Source organism: Pygocentrus nattereri, chromosome 13 (genome assembly GCF_015220715.1).
Source record: "Pygocentrus nattereri isolate fPygNat1 chromosome 13, fPygNat1.pri, whole genome shotgun sequence".
In the NCBI taxonomy this organism is placed as follows: domain Eukaryota; kingdom Metazoa; phylum Chordata; class Actinopteri; order Characiformes; family Serrasalmidae; genus Pygocentrus; species Pygocentrus nattereri.
Window position 1 is genome coordinate 14,762,277 of NC_051223.1, and position 20,573 is coordinate 14,782,849.

The 20,573-nt window shown below is 39.3% G+C and overlaps 1 protein-coding gene across 1 annotated transcript in view; it reads right to left on the minus strand.

Moving 5' to 3' along the window:
• The window catches only part of LOC108432011 (transformation/transcription domain-associated protein), a 112,713-nt gene that overhangs the window by 25,736 nt on the left and 66,404 nt on the right, over positions 1-20,573 (minus strand). The window contains 5 exon segments of the mRNA XM_017705546.2: positions 2,297-2,458; positions 5,953-6,154; positions 9,842-9,942; positions 13,316-13,581; positions 15,653-15,848. Of these exon segments, the coding sequence (XP_017561035.2) occupies positions 2,297-2,458; positions 5,953-6,154; positions 9,842-9,942; positions 13,316-13,581; positions 15,653-15,848 (927 nt within the window).

The window sequence follows — 20,573 nt, forward strand, 5'->3', positions numbered from 1 at the left end:
AGGAGACCGAGCGTTTCTTCTGCAGCCCCTCTGCTCTTCTCAAGTCTCGCTAACCAAACCAGCAGCAGACCATTAAAGTGGACACCCGATCCACGCCGCAGCCGATAGCTGGGTGTGCAGTAGCCTTTAGGAGTAAAGGGACACCTCAGAGCTTCGACTTTTATGTGAAAAGAGCAGCAGGCCCGCCTTTAAGAGCTTGTTAAGTAGCACATTAATAATGAAAGAGGAAAAAGGGGAAGAGATCACCCCTATAATTGGAGATATAGCTTGTCATATTTTGGGGCATGTGTGTATGTGTGTGAGAAAAGGTGTTGGGTTCTCTGCTTCTGTTTCATCTGCAAGTAGCCCCATGGATCACCTTCATCAATTTTTCACCAAGCGTTTTTAAAACATCCCGCCAACCGGAGCGGGGGGGCTAAATAATTCAGCAAGCTGAGATAAAGGTGCTCCATCCGCTGGAGATTTGACTTCAGCAAGGAGAGTCTTGCCATTCAGCCTTCAAATCAGAGGCATGCGATGACGGGGGCTTAAGATCAAACTCAAAATGTCCTTCAAGAGGAAGAGAACCCTCCATGGCCAAACTCGCCTTGACAACTCTGTTAATTGAGACGGCAGCACGCAAACATTTCCATTTCATTTGGTGCTTATCGGTTTAAGTGGCCTTAATCTCCCACCCGAGCGTGTCCAATGCGTAGGAGCGTTTGAGCTGAAATTGGGAGATTAAGAGAGTCACTGTGCCACTTTACCTGCGCATGAGTGTAGAGAGGGGCCCAGCTGCATGCTAAACATCTAGGCCAAGGACAGGAATGAAAGACTAAGCTCTTCAGGTGGGTTTAAAGTAGCAACGATCCCATATATTCAATTGATATTAGCACTGATACTAATACAGGTTCAGTGCAAGGTCAAGTTTGACTCAAATGACAATATTTTTGGGGTTAAAAATTTAGATATTTACAGAGTTCAAATTATCATTAGTACACAAATTGTTTAGAATTATTTTAGTTTTACATGTGAATTAACTCGATTTTGCTTGTGCCTTAAACTCAGCTCATTTAAAAGCTTTGTTTCACACGTGAGTGACTTTTCACCACTTTGTTTATTTGCTATATTTTCTTCTCTCACTCTCAGTTTTCAAGAGCTGTTGCAAGAATCCTTTTAGATTCGGTCGTCAACCAGTAAACACTACTAAACTATGTTCAGAGTCAGTTTGAAAACAAACATATACTCATTTGATATACTCATATTGCTCTGAAACACAATTGGGAGACCAACATTTTGTGTCTGTGCCCCTTGCAAACTTTTAAATTCTCTCTCCAAGTGATCCAAAATCTGTAGACTGGAGCCCAACCAGTACAGACTCAGACAGCCTGAGAATCGGGGCTAAAATCAGGGGAAAAGTCATGTAGAGAGTGTTTCCTTTTAAGGTACTCATAAAACATGTGTGCCTTAAAGTGGCATTCCACCAATTTTTTAAATGTTTGCATAATTAGTTAATTTGAATGTTCCACTACAGAGAAACATACCAAGTCAGGATGGTGTAGTGACAGATATCTGAAGAGTTTTATAAAAGTCATGTCATGTCATATAATGCCACTAGATGAAATGCTGAGTTTTGAGATGAGACTTTGGGCTATAACTTTTTTTTATATGTAATCCAGGAGAGGTACATGTAGGGCACTGTAAAACAAAAATAGACCTAGAAAAAGTTCAAATATCATAATCAGTATCAGCAGAAGAAAAAATGTGGATTGGTGCATCCCTGCTTAAAAGCTGAGGTATGAGTGGCCCACAGAGTGCCTGTCTGCTCTTTGAAGTCGAGGTGCTTTTTAAATGGCTCAGAAATAATACTCCATCAAGGAAAGCAAATTAGTCCCCCCATTTAATGTGTGGCTCCCTTCCTGCAGGTTCAGAGCGCTTGATATCAACTCAATAATAATGCTTTGCATAAATAATTAAAGAGGCGGGGGGAGAAGGCAATAAAATGATGAATTTGATAAACTGAATTTGTAGTAGCACTGTCCCCTTTGGAGCGAACAAAAGAAAACTAATCTTGATTAGGTTTGCGATGTGCATGTCTATGTGAACAGACACTATAACACAGAACTCGAGTTTGATCACCTGCGAGTGTTCGAAGGGATAACACAACACATCTCACTACAAAAGACCTGTTCAGTTTCATTTAACATGCCAAGACACTTTGTCAAGTACAGCCTCTCTCTGCCCAATAAGCAAAGTGAATATGTCACTCAGACATCATCAGAGCTGGAGTAAAGCGCTGGGTAATGGAGGGACGCACCTGGCTGATGAGGTTGAGTAGAGGCTTGCCTTCAGAGCCCACGAGGCAGGTGAGGAGTTGGGGGATCCAGGCCAGCCACTGGATGGGAGGCACTCCAATGCAATATTTATCTACCGCATCCGCTAGCGTGTTCTTGTCATCAAAACTCAGCAACCACAACACCTGGGACAAAAAAAAAAACAACAAACTTAACTGCACAATTGATCTTAAACATTTTAAACCTCGCTTAGTTACTAAATACAATATGAAACCCAGGTTTTCAGCCTGCATTTTAAATACATTTATGCAAGCCCAGCATTCAAGTCAGGAAGTCACATTCAAGCTACTTTGCCCATTTTGAAAATAAAATGTTTATAAATATTTTATGATTTTAATTAATTACTTAATTCCATCCTTACACTGTGAGAAACAACAACGCTAGGACTAAGAACAGAAAACAATAAAAAAAAAAAAAAAAAAAAAAAAGCTCCTGGTGTTCTCAGAACAATGGACTGATCACCCCAGAGTCCAGATCCCAACCTCACTGAATGTCTCTGGTATTTATCGGATCTAAACACTTTAAAAGCTGTGAAAAATATCCCTGCAGGTTTCTTTGAAAAATTAAGTGAGTCTCAATAAAAAGTGGAGGCTGCAATGATGGAAAAAGGTGGACTTATTAAGTACTAAATAACTGTGATTTTGTTGAGACTTCTGTATAACTTTTTTATAAAATGAATGTTTTCTGCTTGCCGCCATGGACATCTATGACTTTTGCACTGCATGTACATGAAATACAACAGACAATCCATAAAATCCAGAAAGTCCATAACTTCCAAAATCAGTGTGTATCTACAATTTGATCATTTGTTTATATTTAATGCCTCAACTGCTATATGTATACTGCACTGAAGTTACCCAATAGAAGAACTGAATGAATACATCAAAGACATATTGTTCTGTGTAAAAATTTGTGTCGAAGTATCATAGACACTCCTGATCTTAATTCTAAGCCACAAATCCTGATTTCAGTTTCATCAAAAACAGTGCAGTTCTACTATGCTGGATCTTAAAGTCACCATTACAATATTAAGAGTTTGATGGCAGTCTACACAAGAAACCATTAGCCTCTCTAACGAAGGCCGATTTACATGTGCACACAGCTCAGTGAATCAGAGTCAGCACCATCTACACTACTCTGATCTGATTTAGCGATCCACGGTAAAGTGCATTTAAGCAACTCTTGGCCCCCCGATGCACGTTTAATGGCTTGTGAAATCATATCACAACCATCTTCCTCCACCATGAGTCATAACATCTCTGCTTGTTACAAGCCTCTAGATGCGGCGGCTGGGGGCTGATAGCAGGTGAAGCTGTGTCCCTGGAGGGGCTGATGGAGACATTAACCGCTGAACCCCACGATGGGCTACTCAGACCACACAGCTTGAGGGTAATTACTGATAATCACTGGGCATCTATTCTCATTTATCACATCTAAACTGTGCCAGCAGCTCCACGTAGTACACGCTTGGCCACAAGTGCGCCCAACACAATCTAATGTCCTCGCTGCGTGCCAGCCTGTTCACGCACAAAAAAAAAACAAAAACACACACACACGCCACCCACACAGCTGGTTTTACTATGCTTGTAAGCACTTCTATACGGAGTTCTCTATTTGAGTAGCTGTGTAATACACCTAACCCAAACCTTAACTGTAAGGGGAAATTCCACTGGTCAAAATGTGTGCACAATCAAGTGGTTAAGATGTAAACAGTCATTCAGAATGGTTTGATATAAAAGTCTCAATTCTAAAGAAACGTAAGGGATTAGAACTGTTCACAGCGGTGGTGAAAGAAAACTGATATCTGAAGCATTTAATGTCTCTAAAAGTAACCCAGACAATATGAAACATGAATATGCTGGCTGACATCCAAGATGATAGTTTTGAGATAAGCACACAAAATCAGATTAATGGACATTTCTTTGCCTTGGTCCAGCAAAGAGCCCTCACTGGAGAACACAGTCTTATTGATACACAACTGAACATTAGCTCTAATAACATAATTATACCCATTATCTCTGCTCCACCACTCTGATTGCCACCTCCACTACAACCGTGTTAAGTTCAGAAAGCCTGACACATGAATAGACAGGCCTTCTGTTCATAAAAGCAAGCAGAGTTCAGTTGTTAGGATAGACATATCTCTGGTTCAGAACATAGGCCTGTCACAATCATGAAATTCAACCATTAACTCTTTAGATGACTGACTGCCATTTAAACAATGAGTTTTTTGATCAATATATGTAACTACTAAAGTACAAGCTTCACGCTGACTGGTCTCACTTCCAAGCTGTATATTTAGCTCCCACCTAACAGCAGTCGTAACAATAATCACTGTTGCCCTCTAAAGGTGTTATAGCACCAATCAGAAGTTGGAAATTTAAATTTTTTTTTAATAAGACCCATAACATTTTATGATGTGTTATTTGCTTTCATGTGTTATTTGCATTCATAAAAACTCAATGTAATAAATCCTTTGGCCTGTGGACAGGGTTACTGGTGGGATGACAAAAATGGCAAAATAAAAAGGTGGTTTAAAAAAAAAAAAAAAAAAAAAAAAAAAAAAAAAAAAAAAAGATGACAGCAAATCCAGGACATGATTTTTGTACGCGTCCAAAAAACTTAACCATGTTGCAAATAGATCATGAAAAAAGGTAAAATGTCATAGCTGCTGGACACTTTAGGTGTAAGTTTGGCCATGATGGCCCAATGACAGGTAGAAATCACAGCTTATATGAGGAGGAACGTGGCCTCTCTCTTGCCTGCTCCTGACCCGCTGATAGTGCTGCTTTATTGATTGACTGAGGGCGGCGTCTGGGTGTTAGTGGGGGGTTAGGCTGCAGAAAGCTGGTTAGATTGGACTGACAGGGGTGGAATTAAGCTCTTAACCTCTTGGTGGTGCTGAGGGTTCTAGTCAGGTCCTGTGGGGGCGGGAGTAATTGTAACAGGGCTTCTCGGTGTGAGGTGGTGGGAGTCTAAAGTGAGAATGGGCATTTAAGACACAGCTTGCACAAGCACAGAGTCCATCACAGAGCTTCTTTCCAGTCTCTATGTTTAGTTTGCAAAGCCTGCTTCTGTACAATTTACAATAGAGCTACTAAAACAGCTATGTACCAACCAAACCACACTGTTATCCAATTGCTAAATTTCCTTCGGGATAAAAAAAATATTTATCTATCTTTATCTATCTATCCTATCTATCAATCAAAATAAAAATAAAAAAAGTCAAAAGTACAGAATATTCAGCGTTCCAGACAGTTGCTACTACTGTTTTCAGTTATGGAATGTACTTTTCATTTTTATAGCTAACAGTAAATAATGCAGTATCAACATTTGCAAGCCTATGTGAGGTTTCTTAACAACTCAGTGTGGATTTCAGCAACAGTGAATTGATTAAGGCATGTAGGTTCCTAATATTAACGCATGATGCCCAGTGAAAAGGTATATTACATGTTAGCTGCCTTAGCCTCACAGCTCTGCTGTGAAACCCATTTCTGAACACCAAACTCATCTTGGTTTAGTGACTAAGCACGGGGGTATAGGAAGAAAATATGTAAATTTGAACTCAAACTATCCAGCTGACAGAGGAGGAAGGCTCTTGAAGGTCAGGAGCTCTTACCTTGGCTAGATATTTGCGGGACTTGCTCTCATTTTGATGGCGGCAGGCGTGGAGATAGCAGGTGATGGCTGATACGCCAAGATGCAGCTGGCGGTCTTTCACAAAAATGTTCTCGAGGTAGTCGCCCCACATGGCCCAAGCTTTCACCAGCACATCATGCATCTGCACAGCTGCCGAGAAAGCCTTATTGGCTTCTTCAGACCTGCAGAGAGAGAAAGAAAAAAGGAGAGAGAAAAATATTAAAAGTCCAAACATTAGATGAATTTTCATGGACTGACTGATGATCATCACGGAAACTTCCCAGTGTGCTCATGCAATAACTGACATCTTGCAGATACAGCACAACTGCCTTTATAGAACCGGCAAAAAAAATCAATGCAAGCAGTTTTATGGCTCAAATAAAACATGGATAACTGGTAACAATCCAATACACATACTGTAAAAACAGCCAAGGAGCAGCAGATATATGGCAATATATTCAAAATTATGTATAAGAAAATGGGTAGCAATTTCATTACACTGAAAAGCTATGGACTTGGTGAATTCTTGTAAGACAAGCTGCATCTCACTGATATTAGCTGATCGAATCCAATATTTTCCTTCATCAGCCATTCTACAGCTCAGAGAGCATTTCCCCAGTGATTATGCTTTCTTCAAGCCTGTTATGGAGCTGCTATTAGACTATGACCAGAGAGGAGCTCATAAATATAAGGGACTAAAAACAGTTGAGAGGAGACTTGTAAGTGCAGGAGTGCTTAAAGCCTTAGTCGTTACTGGCATGCTACAAACGAATCTCCAGCTAAAAAAACCCATGTGAAACATCTCTCAGAAGAGCTTATAATGGTAATGCATAATGAGTATACAGCATGCAACAGGTCTGAGTTTGATTGCGAAGGAACCAAGGGAGTCCAGATGCACTGAAGCATTCCCTCTGCTTCAGACATACACATGTACACACACACTGGGTTAGGCATAGGGAGTGTGGCTATCCCTCCTGCCCAGTCAAGTGTCGAGACTCCCGTCGACAGTGCTATTTCTTTATCTAATCCCCCTGTTAATATTCGTGGAGAGTGAACATGCAATGATTACATTAAAGCACTGCTGAAGCCAGGAAAAGTTCTGCTGATCCCAGAGATTCCACAAATTGGTACTGAGTTAATTATTCGGCGCTGTGTATTTAATAAGCCGCTCTGATTCAGCAGTGCCCTCCAGGGTCGTCGTCATTTCACCCATGATGAGGGCGAGCAAGGCCCGGGACCCACAGAGCCCCAGCAGTAGAGAGAGAACGAATGGTGCTGTGGAAGATGAAGGTGGAGTGAAAGGTGGTAATAAAGTCAGTGAAGGAAGAATCTAGAAGTCTGAGGCTGTATCAAGTACAAAGGTTAAAAGAACACAATAAGCCATGAAAGACTGAAGCCCAGCTGCTATGACAGAATCTGTGACTGTGGCCTTCTTGTTCAAATACAGCTTTTAAACTACTTTTAAATCAATACTTTTGCTGCACTTAGCTGATGTATGGCCAAATCAGCAAGTAGCAAAGTAGGGGTGGGGGGAAAAATATGATTTAGATGGATTGCAATGCGGCACGGACGATTCTGAATCAACTCTCAGATAAATGGATCTTCTTAATTTGAATTCATAAAGTAACGTTGACGGAATGAAAAGGTGTAACCTGGAAGTGTGGAAATGCAGTGCACAGACACTCTTGACGCGCACATAACGAAAACACCACTGGATGAGCGAGAAATCTGACCGCACATTAAAAGCTTGGTTAGGTCAGAAGTCGCAACCCAGATTTTAAGAAGAGCCATTTTGTCCTTTCAACAAAAATAAAACTACCTTGGGAGCCACAACCTTTTATGTCCAATATCTCAGTATGTGCTAATGTACTAGTATAGGTTAAAAAATATAACCGAAAACGCAGACTTACTGCTCTGCTTTACTCTTTAGCTATAGCTGCTTTCCTTCCATCTCCGCCAGAAAACTTTTCCTCAAAAGTGACCCAGGCTCTTGTAAAATGTCTCTAGGTGTTCGACAGACTTCGCCAGCTTCTTGTTCTATTTTCCCGTTCGACCTTAAATTCTGCCCGAGGCGCCAAACGTAAATGCACCATTTAAAGTGGAATGGGGAAATTCGAAAAAGAAGTTGACTTCAACTTCCCAATTTTTAGTGTTTGTCAGGCTCTTGTTAAGGTTTACTGTTCCAGGAAACCAAATGTGCCACTTATAAATGTGAAAAAGTCCATCAGTCTCAAAGCCTCATCTTAAATCTCTCTTTTTGGCTTTCATTTGCTACTAGCTAGGCGAGACCGCCTCGCTATGTGTCCCACAGTGAGTTCGTACCATGTTGCACACTGGAGAGAGCTACAATGTCCAGTCTCAAAGATATTTTACTGACACAGCAACACTCTCTACAATGAGACCAAAACCAAAGTTACAAATAAAGAAAACTGGTATGGACATCTATTTCCACTGGATCTTATGTCACTGTAACAGTGCATTTGATCACAGATGAGTATCAGCCAGTATCTCACGTGCTCCAAACAAGAACAGCGAATGAAAGCCTTCCAGTTCACTTACCATATCACCTTCATTTGTTTTATTAATAAAATATATTGTTATATTGTAATGAATGCAAAACAATGCAATCATTGTTGATTTGTAACCACTGCCTGCATATATGATATTTACACACACACACACACACACACACACACACACACACACACACACACACACACACACACACACACACACACACACACACAGAACACACAGGCACGCTTGCTCCAACTGAATGCCAGGGATGAAAACTGAAAATTGTACTCACTTTACAGCATTAAATTCATGATAACAACGTAAACATAGTTTATTAACAGTTACCTACTGTTGCCAAGCAACCATTAAAGATTACTTGAACATCACACTTGAACATAGTTTTTTATAACTTGGTGTATTAATATTTACCAAGTTTGGCAATGGTGGGGCATGATGGGAGTATCAAAAACTAGCATATCAATATTCAACAGAAAATGTATTATTAATATTAAATAAAATATTTAAATAAACATTTTTTTTACCAAGCAATGTAACTCCACACTGTGGTGTAGCTGTGGCTGCCAAGCAGTCCAAATTTTTAATCCTTGAGTTTGAGAACTTTTAACAACTTGGCCTAAGACCTTGACTGATGTATGTGGTCTTGTGTCTGTATATGGAGTATTTCACTACGGGCGCAAATGTGACTCAGCCACTCTAATTTAATAACCAAAACTATCAGTTTTGTAATAAATATTCCTTCATTTCAATTACTTTTTGAAGAACCTTAGGCGATGTCCAAACTACATTGCACTGAAAATTTATGGCAATTGCGAGCGGATGCAGAAAATGTCACTCAACATGAGCCTGACCAGCAGTGTCAATCACCATATGAGAACCTAGACCCATTATCTGTATGCATGGATGCAGAATGTAAGGTTAATTACTCATCATCCACTCATATTGACTCCTAACGACTGCTTTGACCTCATTATTGGCCTAATGTTTTAGAAGTGATCATTAGTGGAGAAAATAGAAACACACAGCTGTTTATCTATCCTCTCTGAAACACCTCTTCAAGGAAGCGTTCATTTTATAGAGGGAGCTCTTAACGACCAAGCTTCCTCGTGGACAACTGGCCCAATCCTTTAATGTCAATCCAAAGCAGGCTTAATGAAAGAGTCGAGAAATGGAGAGAGCAGGGCCTGAGTTATGTCAATTAAAGACAAAGAGAGAGAAACAACAAGAAAGAGTGAGAGGGAAAGAGAGAGTTAGTTCAATAAAGTGACAGAGAGAAAGAGAGGAGCGGAGCAGACAAAGAGGGAGGAACTTCAAAGCCAGAAATCAACTCTTACTTATTGATCTGGGCTAAGAACATGCCCTTGAGAGCGTAGAACTCTGCGGTCATCTCCTTGGTGAAGTACTTCAGATTGGTGGACTCTATCACCTCCAGCCCCTGACCAGACAGAGAAAAGTAGTTCAGACTATTTCAAAATATTGCATTTCAGGTTTAGAAAAGGAGTTCTGCGGTAACCCACAGCATGCCAAATGTTACACACACACACACACACACACACACACACACACACACACACACAATGAGCAATGACAAAGGACTAGGGCTACACGATAAGGACAAAATATTACATTACTGCATTTTACAGTCAGTATGCTCTGCAACATTTGGCCTGTCATATTCATGAAATTCTTGCTAATGTTTTGCTCACAGTGTATGACAAACCATTAAAGGGGACCCATTATGCAGATTTTCAATATTCATAAATTTGAACATTGAAAATTGGGGCATACTAGAACAGGTTTCTCTATATTTGTATAGACAATATTTCTAATACATGCTATATTTCAAATATATCTGTATTCATCCTCTGTCTGAGACACTGTGTTTAAGCTCCGGTGTATTTACGCTCCACCCCCAATGAGCTTAGCGTGCTCAGATTTTTCACCTCATCCAGTGTGTTCTGATTAGTCAACCGCCATAAAAGCATCCTGCTTTAAGTTCTGCACCCACACCTCTATGGCTATTCTTACAATGGCGTCAATTTTGCCATATCAGTTTAAGCCAGAGTGTGGTCCTGAAGCTGATCCACCTTTTGATAGACTGGAGGAGCGTGTTTCAGAGTGGTACATATTTACTTTTTAGCTCCAAGTGCGTTGTGTGAACGTGTGCCAAGTTTGCAGGAAGACAGACAATAAGGACTGTATTACAAGATGACGTCATCTTGTAACAGAGAAAAGAGCTAGAATTCCAATGAGGCATTACGGGCAGCAGAGAAAGTGGTTTCTGTAGGAGAGAGTTACTCCCTCTGCTGTGCAGTAGGCTTTCTAACTTTGCAGACTGTTTACACATGTACAGAATGCTGTATAACATACTACAAGAAAGGGAAACCATAACAGGTTCCCTTTAATGTGACCAATATACATAGTATACAGCATGCCTTCTGAACAATTACGTTTATTAAAGTCAGTACACAAGCACTTCCACTTGCAAGATATATCTACACATATATTCACGTTCAGCTGTACATATTGCATATATGTAATTCAGTACTTGACTTTATCTGTACTGAACTCCCATTGCACACCCTTCATATTGCCTACTATATATTTTATGCATATTTAGTATGTTTTTTCTTTATTTTATTAGAATTAATTTCATGGTGAGACCTGGACCAAGAAGAATTGCTTAAACATCCGGTGCTCAACAAATAAAAATTCAGATAATTCAGACCTTCCTTCCCAGCTGTTACTTAATATCTCCCAACTGATAACATATGCATCACAAGCAAAAACAAACAAACAAACTCATGGCTGTCATCTAAAAGATTAATCGCAAGAAGTCCAATGTTAGCACTTTTTTGTTTGTCAGATCCATAACATGTCACAATAATTGTATTTTCATTTTTTATTCACTTATGTATTTGCCTAAACTCAACTAGAATGCGTTGCCTCTGAGACATGTGCATGCATCTTTGCAAGAGATGCTAATGCAACATCACTGGACAACTCACTGTGCTTGGAGTAGAACACTAATTCTGCTACACCAGCTAACAGACGTTGATTAGGGGAGAGGAAGGGACACTGTCCCCACCCAGAGAAATCAAAGCCACTTCCATCCACAGATGGCTGTGATCTCACTCAGGAGCCAAAAATTTCTCCTACATTGTTGTGATTAAAATTATTTCTATTTTTTATTCTTCACTCTTCAAAACACCTATGACTGGTCAGATTTCTCAAAGTACAAATAAAGAGGGCTCATTTACATATTGTGGCCTTCAGAGACATCAATACTGCAAATGTCAATATAGCATAATAATATTGTTTGCAGTACTAGAAAAGATCATTAAATTCATTTACCATATGGTCACTCAAAGTTTTGTAATATTCATATTTCTTAGCATAACAGCACAAATCCTTTCAGCAAACCCAAAATGGTGAAACAAAATGATTAGACAAGTCCAAGGCTGTTCTAAGAACCCTACAAGTTGTCTGCAGGTGTCAGAGTGAATCAGGTAAGAGGCAGTGGCCAAGAGACTGAGGCCGAGAAATGTTGAAAGGAAGAAGAGAGAGGAGTGAACGCGACAGCACTGAGAGCAACTCTTATTAAATCCAATGGTACTTTAATGACCTGCGCTCAGCTGGGGCAGCCCCATTAATCAGGCTTAAGAGGATGCTCGGGCTATTCCTTACTCCACTCGCGACTAACTGACAGCAGCACACAAGTCCTTCTCAGAGTAATGAGAGAGTGGTCTTATTTGGATTCAGAGCCTTGTTAAAGCCAAAAGTGTGAGAAGAGAACAGATCCAGTAAAGCAGAGGTGTAAACAGACGTGGAATAGGGGCTGCTGCTGTGCAATTTCATGTCAGATGAAAATGGCCACTGTTTAGGCTGATAACAGAAGGAGATGGCTGTGCAGTAATGAAGGTTTGGAATGAGTTCAAAACAACTGCACTGAGGGGTGTAAAAATGTTTCAGTGCATCATGATTGATCAATCTGAAAGTGGTGCTAAATAAATATTAACAGTATGTAATAATAATAATAAAATAAATGAATAATTAACTGATTAATTTCTCACAAGCGCCACAAAATTAAAACTTTTTTTTTTTAACACTCATTGTCCATTATATAAGCTCCACTTACCATGTAGGTGCACTTTGTGGTTCTACAATGCAGATTTTAGTCCATCCGTTTCTACTTCATTAGCCCTCTTTCACCCTGTTCATCAATTGTCAGGACCCCCACTGGACCACCACAGAGCAGGTATTTATTTGGATAGTGGATCATTCTCAGCACTGCTGTGACACTAATGTTGTGGTGTGTTTGTGTGTTGCACTGGTATGAGTGCATCAGACACAGTGGGGCTACAGGAGTTTCTAAACAATGTATCCACTCACTGCCTCTATTAGACACTCCTACCTCGATGATCCACCATGTAAATGTAAAGTCAGAGACAGTAGATCATCTGTTTCTGCACAGTGTGTGTTAGTCATCCTCTAGCCCTTCATCAGTGGTCACAGGACACTGTTGGGTGGATATTTATGGTTGGTGGACTGTTCAGTCTAGCAGTGACAACCATGATCCACCACCCAAATAACACCTGCTCTGCAGTGGTTCTGACCACTGAAGAACAAGGTGAATGGAGGATTAAAGCATGCAGACAAACTGATCAACTACAGTCTGTAACTAGAACTACAAACAGCACCTAAATGGTAAATGGAGATGATGAAATGGACAGAAAAGTATAGATAAAAGGAAGTGGTTTTAATATTATTAAAGGGAAATTCAACTGCTTTTCCAAAATTCCACTGACCTGCATGCATTCGTTCTTGCCCATGACTCCAGCCAGCTGCAGGTAGCATTTGACCTGCTGCCGGATCTTCTGGAAGCAGTCCACGATGGGCACGGTGGGGATGGTGTGGATGCGACTAAGGATGTCAAGGGCCACGTTGACTAGACCTTGCTTACGAGCGATTTTTCCATACTGGATGATGGCTGAGGCAGACGCGTGGACGCCGAGCATAGCATTGTTGGTGTTGGGGTCATGCTGTGTGTTGCTCTCATAAGCCGACACTATAGCTGAACAGAAAGATGCATCAGTTAGCCAACATCTTTACTTTAATACTGCACAATCAGAAATCACTTGGCAGTAATCCTGTGGTAAGGACAGTTTTTTTTTTCCTTAGGAAATGAATGTTTGGAAATTTCAAATGTAATTGCCACAGGTGATGTATGGAAACCATAGCAATGGCCTAACAGCACCTTAGTAACCACTTAGGATAAAAACAACAACAGGCTTCCAAAACCGTAGCAACCGCCTGGGATACCACAGCAACAGCCCAACAGCACTTTAACAGATACCTGGGAACCAATAGCAACAGTCTAGCAACATCTTCGCAACCACCAAGCAACGCCACAGTAAGCATATGGAATACCAAACAATGAATTATCAAAAACAATGAACAGTGTTATGCAATTTTTAAAAGCATTATTATCTGGCTTTGTGGGGAAAACAAAAAAACAACAACAAAAAAAAAAAAAAACACCACAACAAAAACAATACTCCAAATTCAAATCCATATGCACACATACATGTCATGCTCAAACCAAAGATGCAATACTCCAGCTCTACTCCTGGAAAGCCTCCTTGTAACATGTGTGTCTAAAAATCTCATTAACATTAGGGGTGGGAATCTCTATGTATCTTACAATTTGATTACGTTTCAGAGGACTGCAATGCGATTACAAAAGGATTATCTATGCATCTTGAAGCATCTTTGTTTTCTATACAGGATTTCTCTATACAGTCTAAGGACTTGGTAGTTTTAAAGCAAAGTATTTGTAATGATCCAAAATGCATCTACTTACAATATCTTACAATATTAATAAATCAAATGAAAGTGATTTGGCAAGTGAACTGGAAGGCGCTCATTCACGGCTTTTGTTTGGAGCACGAGACACTGACTTCCACTCATCTGTGATAAAATATGCTGTGTAATTTAAGATCCAGTGGCAACAGATGTCCACGAACCACATGCTACAGCTATCCTACCCATTTTCTTTAATGATTTTACAACTTTGGTTTTGGTCTTGTGGTAGAGAGTGTGGGGTCACTGTGTCAGTAAAATATCTTCGAGACAGGACGCGTGCAACATAGCGTGAAAGCCCTGGTCTGCAATGACTGAGAACTGGCGTGCAGACTGCAGGTCACATAGGAACAAAGTTTCACCTAGCTAGTAGCTAACGAAAAGGCAAAGAAAGATTTAAGACAAACATTTGGAGATGAATGGATTTATTCACATTTATAAGCACTGCAGTTGGTTCATTAACTCTACAACAAGAGACTGTCTAAAAAGTTCCTCTTTTTTGAATTTCGAAAATTCGAACAAGAAGCTGGCGAATGAGAAGCTGACTTCAGCCTCATAAAAGTCGACCGTTGAGAGACATTCTACAAGAAACTTAAATTTTTGAGGAAAAGTGTCCTGTTGAAAGTTTAAAAGCAGAGCTTTAAAATAAGTCTGCATTTTTGGTTATATTTTTTTAGACTATACTAGGACATAAGCACATACTGAGACATGTTCGACATGAATCGCTGTGGCTTCCAAGGTGGTTAGATTTTTTTGAAAGGACAAAATGGCTCTTCAAAACATTTGGGTTGTCGACTCCTGACCTAACCAAACTTTTAATGCAAAAGGTGCCGGTCGGATTTCTCGCTCATCCAGTTGTGTTTTTCTTATGTGCACGTCACAGACTGTTCGGGCGCTGCACTTCCCTACTTCCAAGTTCTGCCCTTAGCATTCAGTCAACATTATAAATGAAAATTAAGAAAATCAATTGACATTTATGAATCGATTCAGAATCGTTCACGTCTGCGTTGCGATGCAACAAAGAATCTATTTCCCCCCCCACCCCTAATTAACAAACTATTGCTATTAACAATTAATGGAATTGTAATATGTTATATCTCTCTTAGTGCATGACCTTTAGGAAAAATATGATCCAGTTAATACAAAAACATTTGTCAAAAATACCAAATTGTGTGACATCAATGGTTCAACATCTGAGACAAAGTTTTGTTAAAGTTAAAGGCTTGCTAAGTAGCTAATTAGTTGCATCCCATATCCCACACAGCATCCATAACCCATCTTACCCTGGTAGTGGTGTTGGCGCCACATGAAGATGCTGCTCCAGTGAGAGAGGTCATCAGAGACAATGGGCAACCTGTTCCGCCACGTCTTCACCACCGTCTTCATGTCATGCAGGCTGGTGTTGCGGCCCAGGTTGGCTGGCTGGAGACCCGCGTTGATCTGAGCTGCCTCCTGCAACTCAATGATCTGCTGAGCAGCCTATGTGAATGAAACAAAGGGATGGACAGATTTGAACCTTACCGAGGTGAACCCAAATTCTCCTTCATATAAAATGTATTGGATATGATTACATTTTCATAGACCTTTTCCTTTTGGTACATTTTATTTCATGTAGCTTATAATTACAATCTAGTATAGTGAGGTAGCATTTAGCTTTTATGTTGCCAGATGGAACCAGCTATCAGAAGATCTTAGACACACCCCAAATCTGGACATACTAAAGTTCATTTAAGTTCATACTAAAGACTCTACTTTACTTCTTTGCCTTTAACACTTTCTCTTTTCTGTGTAGGCTTTGTGCTTTATTTTTATATTTATATATCTGTCTTTTATTTAATTTTTATATTTGCTATGCTGTTTTATTTAGTCTTTAGGTAAAGCACTTTGAATACCCTTTGCATATGAAATGTGCTATATGATAATGCCTTCACCTTGCCTTTATTTTTCTCTGCCCTTATTTATTAATTTCTTTGTGAAGCACTTTGAGTTGCATTTTAAAGCACAAATTTAAAACAAAGCTATATAAAGCCAGCTACTTCCACCATATCTGATACATCCCAAAAAGACCAGCAAAGGCTGGCTGTGCCGATTTAACCCTAGCACAACAATATAAAGCGTAGACAGATTACATTAACAGTTCCACAAGGAAGAAAAAAATAACAAATCCATTGAATAAATATTTTTAAAGTAAATAGAACAAGGTCACTGCTGCTCCTGTATGACAGTGTGGAGAATTTCAAACTTATCATCCACTTTTATTAGCTGCCTCAACTTGGAATCAGCTTAGAAATCACCACCACAGAATCAAATCAGAAAGGTCTTAGTTCTGGAGAAGTTCATTAAAGGTGTTACATTCTACGAATCATTTTGTTCTGCCTATCCAAACACCTTCCAGGCACATCTCACACTCTTGCACACAGAGGAATCTCCAAGTCATTACTGCAGCCGTATTACAGGCTTATGATCCTTATTGGAGGAGAAAAAAAAAAAAATACAGCAAAATGAAGTCTGAGGTGGCTGGGCAAAATGGATGGATCAAAGTATCTTCCAACCCATTTACCCTGAGGGACAGAAGAGAGTAGGAGAACGGGCGAAAAAGTCCCCCAATAAATTATTCCTTTTGTGTTTAATCATCCTCATAGTCAAAACACTGACACAGCAAAACCACCTGCAAAATGCTCTCGCTCAGAAACACAATCTACTTCAGGCATAAACAGCCAGACCAAAATTAAGAATCTGTAGCCAGAATTAGCCAGAAAACATTGTATATAACAATTAGCAAGCACGCCTTACTACCAAAAACAGTGAGTTGTTGCTTTAAAAATTAAAATATGTATAAAAGCTTAAAAAGCCCATAACCTGTATTTGCTATTTTTTTTTGGCTTAATAACATTTACATATACAAAATAGACAAAATTCATGTTAATATGACATTTTCCAATCTATTTATCCACAGACTGTTTTAAGACTGATGTAACAAACAAGCTCTGTTCTGATTAGCTGCCCTGTTCTGTGCCTCATTCAAAAAGTAAGCAGAGCTCTTAGAACTTTAATATAAACAGGAGGTGCTAAAAAAAAAAAAAAAAAAAAAAAAAAAGTAGATTCTTGTGGTACACAGACACAATGAATTCAACACTGGCAGTTTTTGCAGCTTAACTTCCATATTTGGAGAGTATAATCAGAGTAGAGACTAGTAAGTTTTGAAACTAATAATGCTACTTCCAAGCGCTTGATTTCAAAAAAAGCTTAGTTTTACATTATATAGGCCATTTAATAAGAGTATTACCAACGTTGTGATCATGGTGGTCCTTCCTGCTGATCTGACCTAGGTTGCATCAAACCCTATTAACAGGTTAACTGCTGCAGTGATAGCCTCTTAGTGTATCGTCCTGCCTAATTAACATGTTATTTTCAAGAACTTATTTCGTAGAGTTATATTAGCAAACCTCAGCCATCAGAACAGCATCTATGATGCTCAGCAGAGTTACCACCACAGTCACCACACAACTACATTAGCGATTAATGGTTACAGTTAGATTTTGTCATATTAGTTTTCTGATTAGTCACACAAAGTTTGTTAAAATGTCAAAAAATAAAAAATCCAAGGCCACAGGCTCTGCATTTTTACCTGCCAAAATATGAAATGATGTAGTCAGGAGAACCAGGTAATAGGCAATGCTTTCATTTCTTCAGTTTAATGCTTCTCATTGTTTGTTTATATACTACACATGCAATTCTATATGGCGTTTTTAATCATATAAGGGCTAGCAGAACTGCTACAGGACCCTCAGGTGATTTACAACACGATAGTTTACTATGCAAATGGTGGGCTGTTTGCTTCGGCCATGATAAAGAATCACAGCCACCCAAAACACACCCATTCAAACACTACACGCAGAAATAGAACAGCAGAGTCGGATAACATATTCAAAGACGATACCTGCTTGAAATAATTAAAATGTCTCAAAACAAGTCTGAGGACCACATCACAGCTCCGGAAACAAAATAAATTAGGAAATACAATATTTTTCACAATTATCAGTTAATATCAGCTGATGCCATGTTATACTCTTCATTCCGTCTGCCCATTCATCATGTAAATGTAATTTTCTTGCAGGTATTTAATCAAACGCTATCTGATGAGGGGAAAAGTAATTACTGCCATTTTAAACTTACTGCTGTACTCTTTCTCCCTCTCTCTGAAACTCACCATCCTTCCTGCCTCTCCTGTCACTTTTAATCTCGTATATTGGACTTTGTGGGAGGTGATTTTTTTTTTTTACTTTGGTACCTGTGCAGCACTTTAGAGGCAGGAGAAGACATGCCCAGTTATCTGGAAATTCCAACAATAAAATGCTCTGCTCACATACAGAACCCTCTTCAGGTAGCAACCGATGTCGCATAAGCAAAGCAATTATTCAGGTCAGTAAGTAAATGTCTGGAGTAAAGTGGAGCCCAGGAGAGCCAGTACAATGTAAAAAATAGGAATGATGCACTTTTTACCACTGGCTGTGACCCACCGAATATTTAGCAATATCCATTAAACTACAACAGATAAGAAAATTGTCTCAATGATACTGATTTTAAGTCTGATAACCAGTATCAACCAAAAAGTTACAGACTCTAGTAGTTCTAGATAAATGGTGATTTACTGCTTTATATGATAGAGAAAGATTGCTTTTCTGTCATGTTTCATAAACAACTTGGGGGGGGGGGGGGGGGGGGGGGGTCTAAATCATTAAAAATAACCTTATGATTAAACCCTGAACCTGAGTACATTTGCATGCACATGATTCATTTACTGCAGTTAATCAGGTTTTGGCAATAGTTCAATATCATTGTATCAACTAAGATCATCATACATCCCTAATAACAGACATTGTGTGCGCATTATTGTCCATTACTGCACACAAGAATAGAAATTTTTCACCATTGTAAATCTGAATAACGGTTGATTTTATTAGACATCAGTCTGGCCCTAATATTAGAGATGCTCAGTGATATTAGAATCATATCGTTATCAGCCAGTATTTGCCTTTTTAAACATCAGCACTGCTTCATGCTTAAATTTGTCTGATATTTCAGACTGATATTTGATGATGCACTTATTGTATTCCAAAAGAGCATGGTTAAAATTTAGACAAGCTACAGCAGCACAGCTAATATGTCTCCCACAGCACTTTGCACATAGCCAAAACCTGCAGCTACTCAAACAGGCAGCTCAGTATAATAAACTCTTGGTAGGATGCTTCATCTTTTAATTATAATAACACCATCAGTATTAAAACTACAAAGCTAAAGTTTGCTTCTTGTTTGAATTTTCCTGTTTCACCTTAAATGGTGCAGCAGTTACATTGTGGCTGGAGGCACCGGCCAGGAGAGTCAATAAGAGGTCAGTTCAAGTTAACTTTTACACTCATTTCGTATAAATTAGATGAAATAAAGCAATCAGCTTCACTTTCATGCTTGGCATCAGTTATACACTCACTAAAGACTTAAAGATGGTTCTTCAAGGGTTCTTTTGTAAAGAATATGGTTCTATACATGTATACTATTCTATACCCCTTCTATGATTAAAGGTTTTTTTTGCCTGGTGAAATTATTCTTCAAATTGATGGAGAATGTGTTATATATGGCTCCATATAGAACCATTTTGAAAGAGGTTGTAAATTGCACCAAAAAGCGTTATTCTATTGTTACGATGTCAAGCTAATTAAAAAAAAAAAAAGCTTACCTTTAGAGTCTGTTTAGCTAAAACACTTACTGCCTTTTTCTGTGTAAATTTTGTGGCTGTCTATGGTCACGATATGGCTTTAATTTAATATAGCAATCTTGGGTTCACAGCAGAATTAGGATGTGCATTAAAAAACAACAACAAAACAACAACATCTAAATACACATATTTCTCTCATCAATTACGCCTCTTGGACACTGCAGCCTCTTACTGCACAGACAAACAATAACAGCCAGAAAACTAATGGTCTCCTGCAGCTCTGGAGAGCAGCAAGCATGGAAGTGGTAATCTACAGCCACACATCACCTCCACCATTGTGTGCACTGTCTGATTATGCATGTGCCACTCAGTAAGCTGTATATAGAGAGCTCATGTTGAATATTAATACCAGCCACCTATTCACAGCCACAATGGCCCAGTTCACAAACAGTAATTTCAGAACAGGTTAAGAGGCCACAGCGACAGAAGGA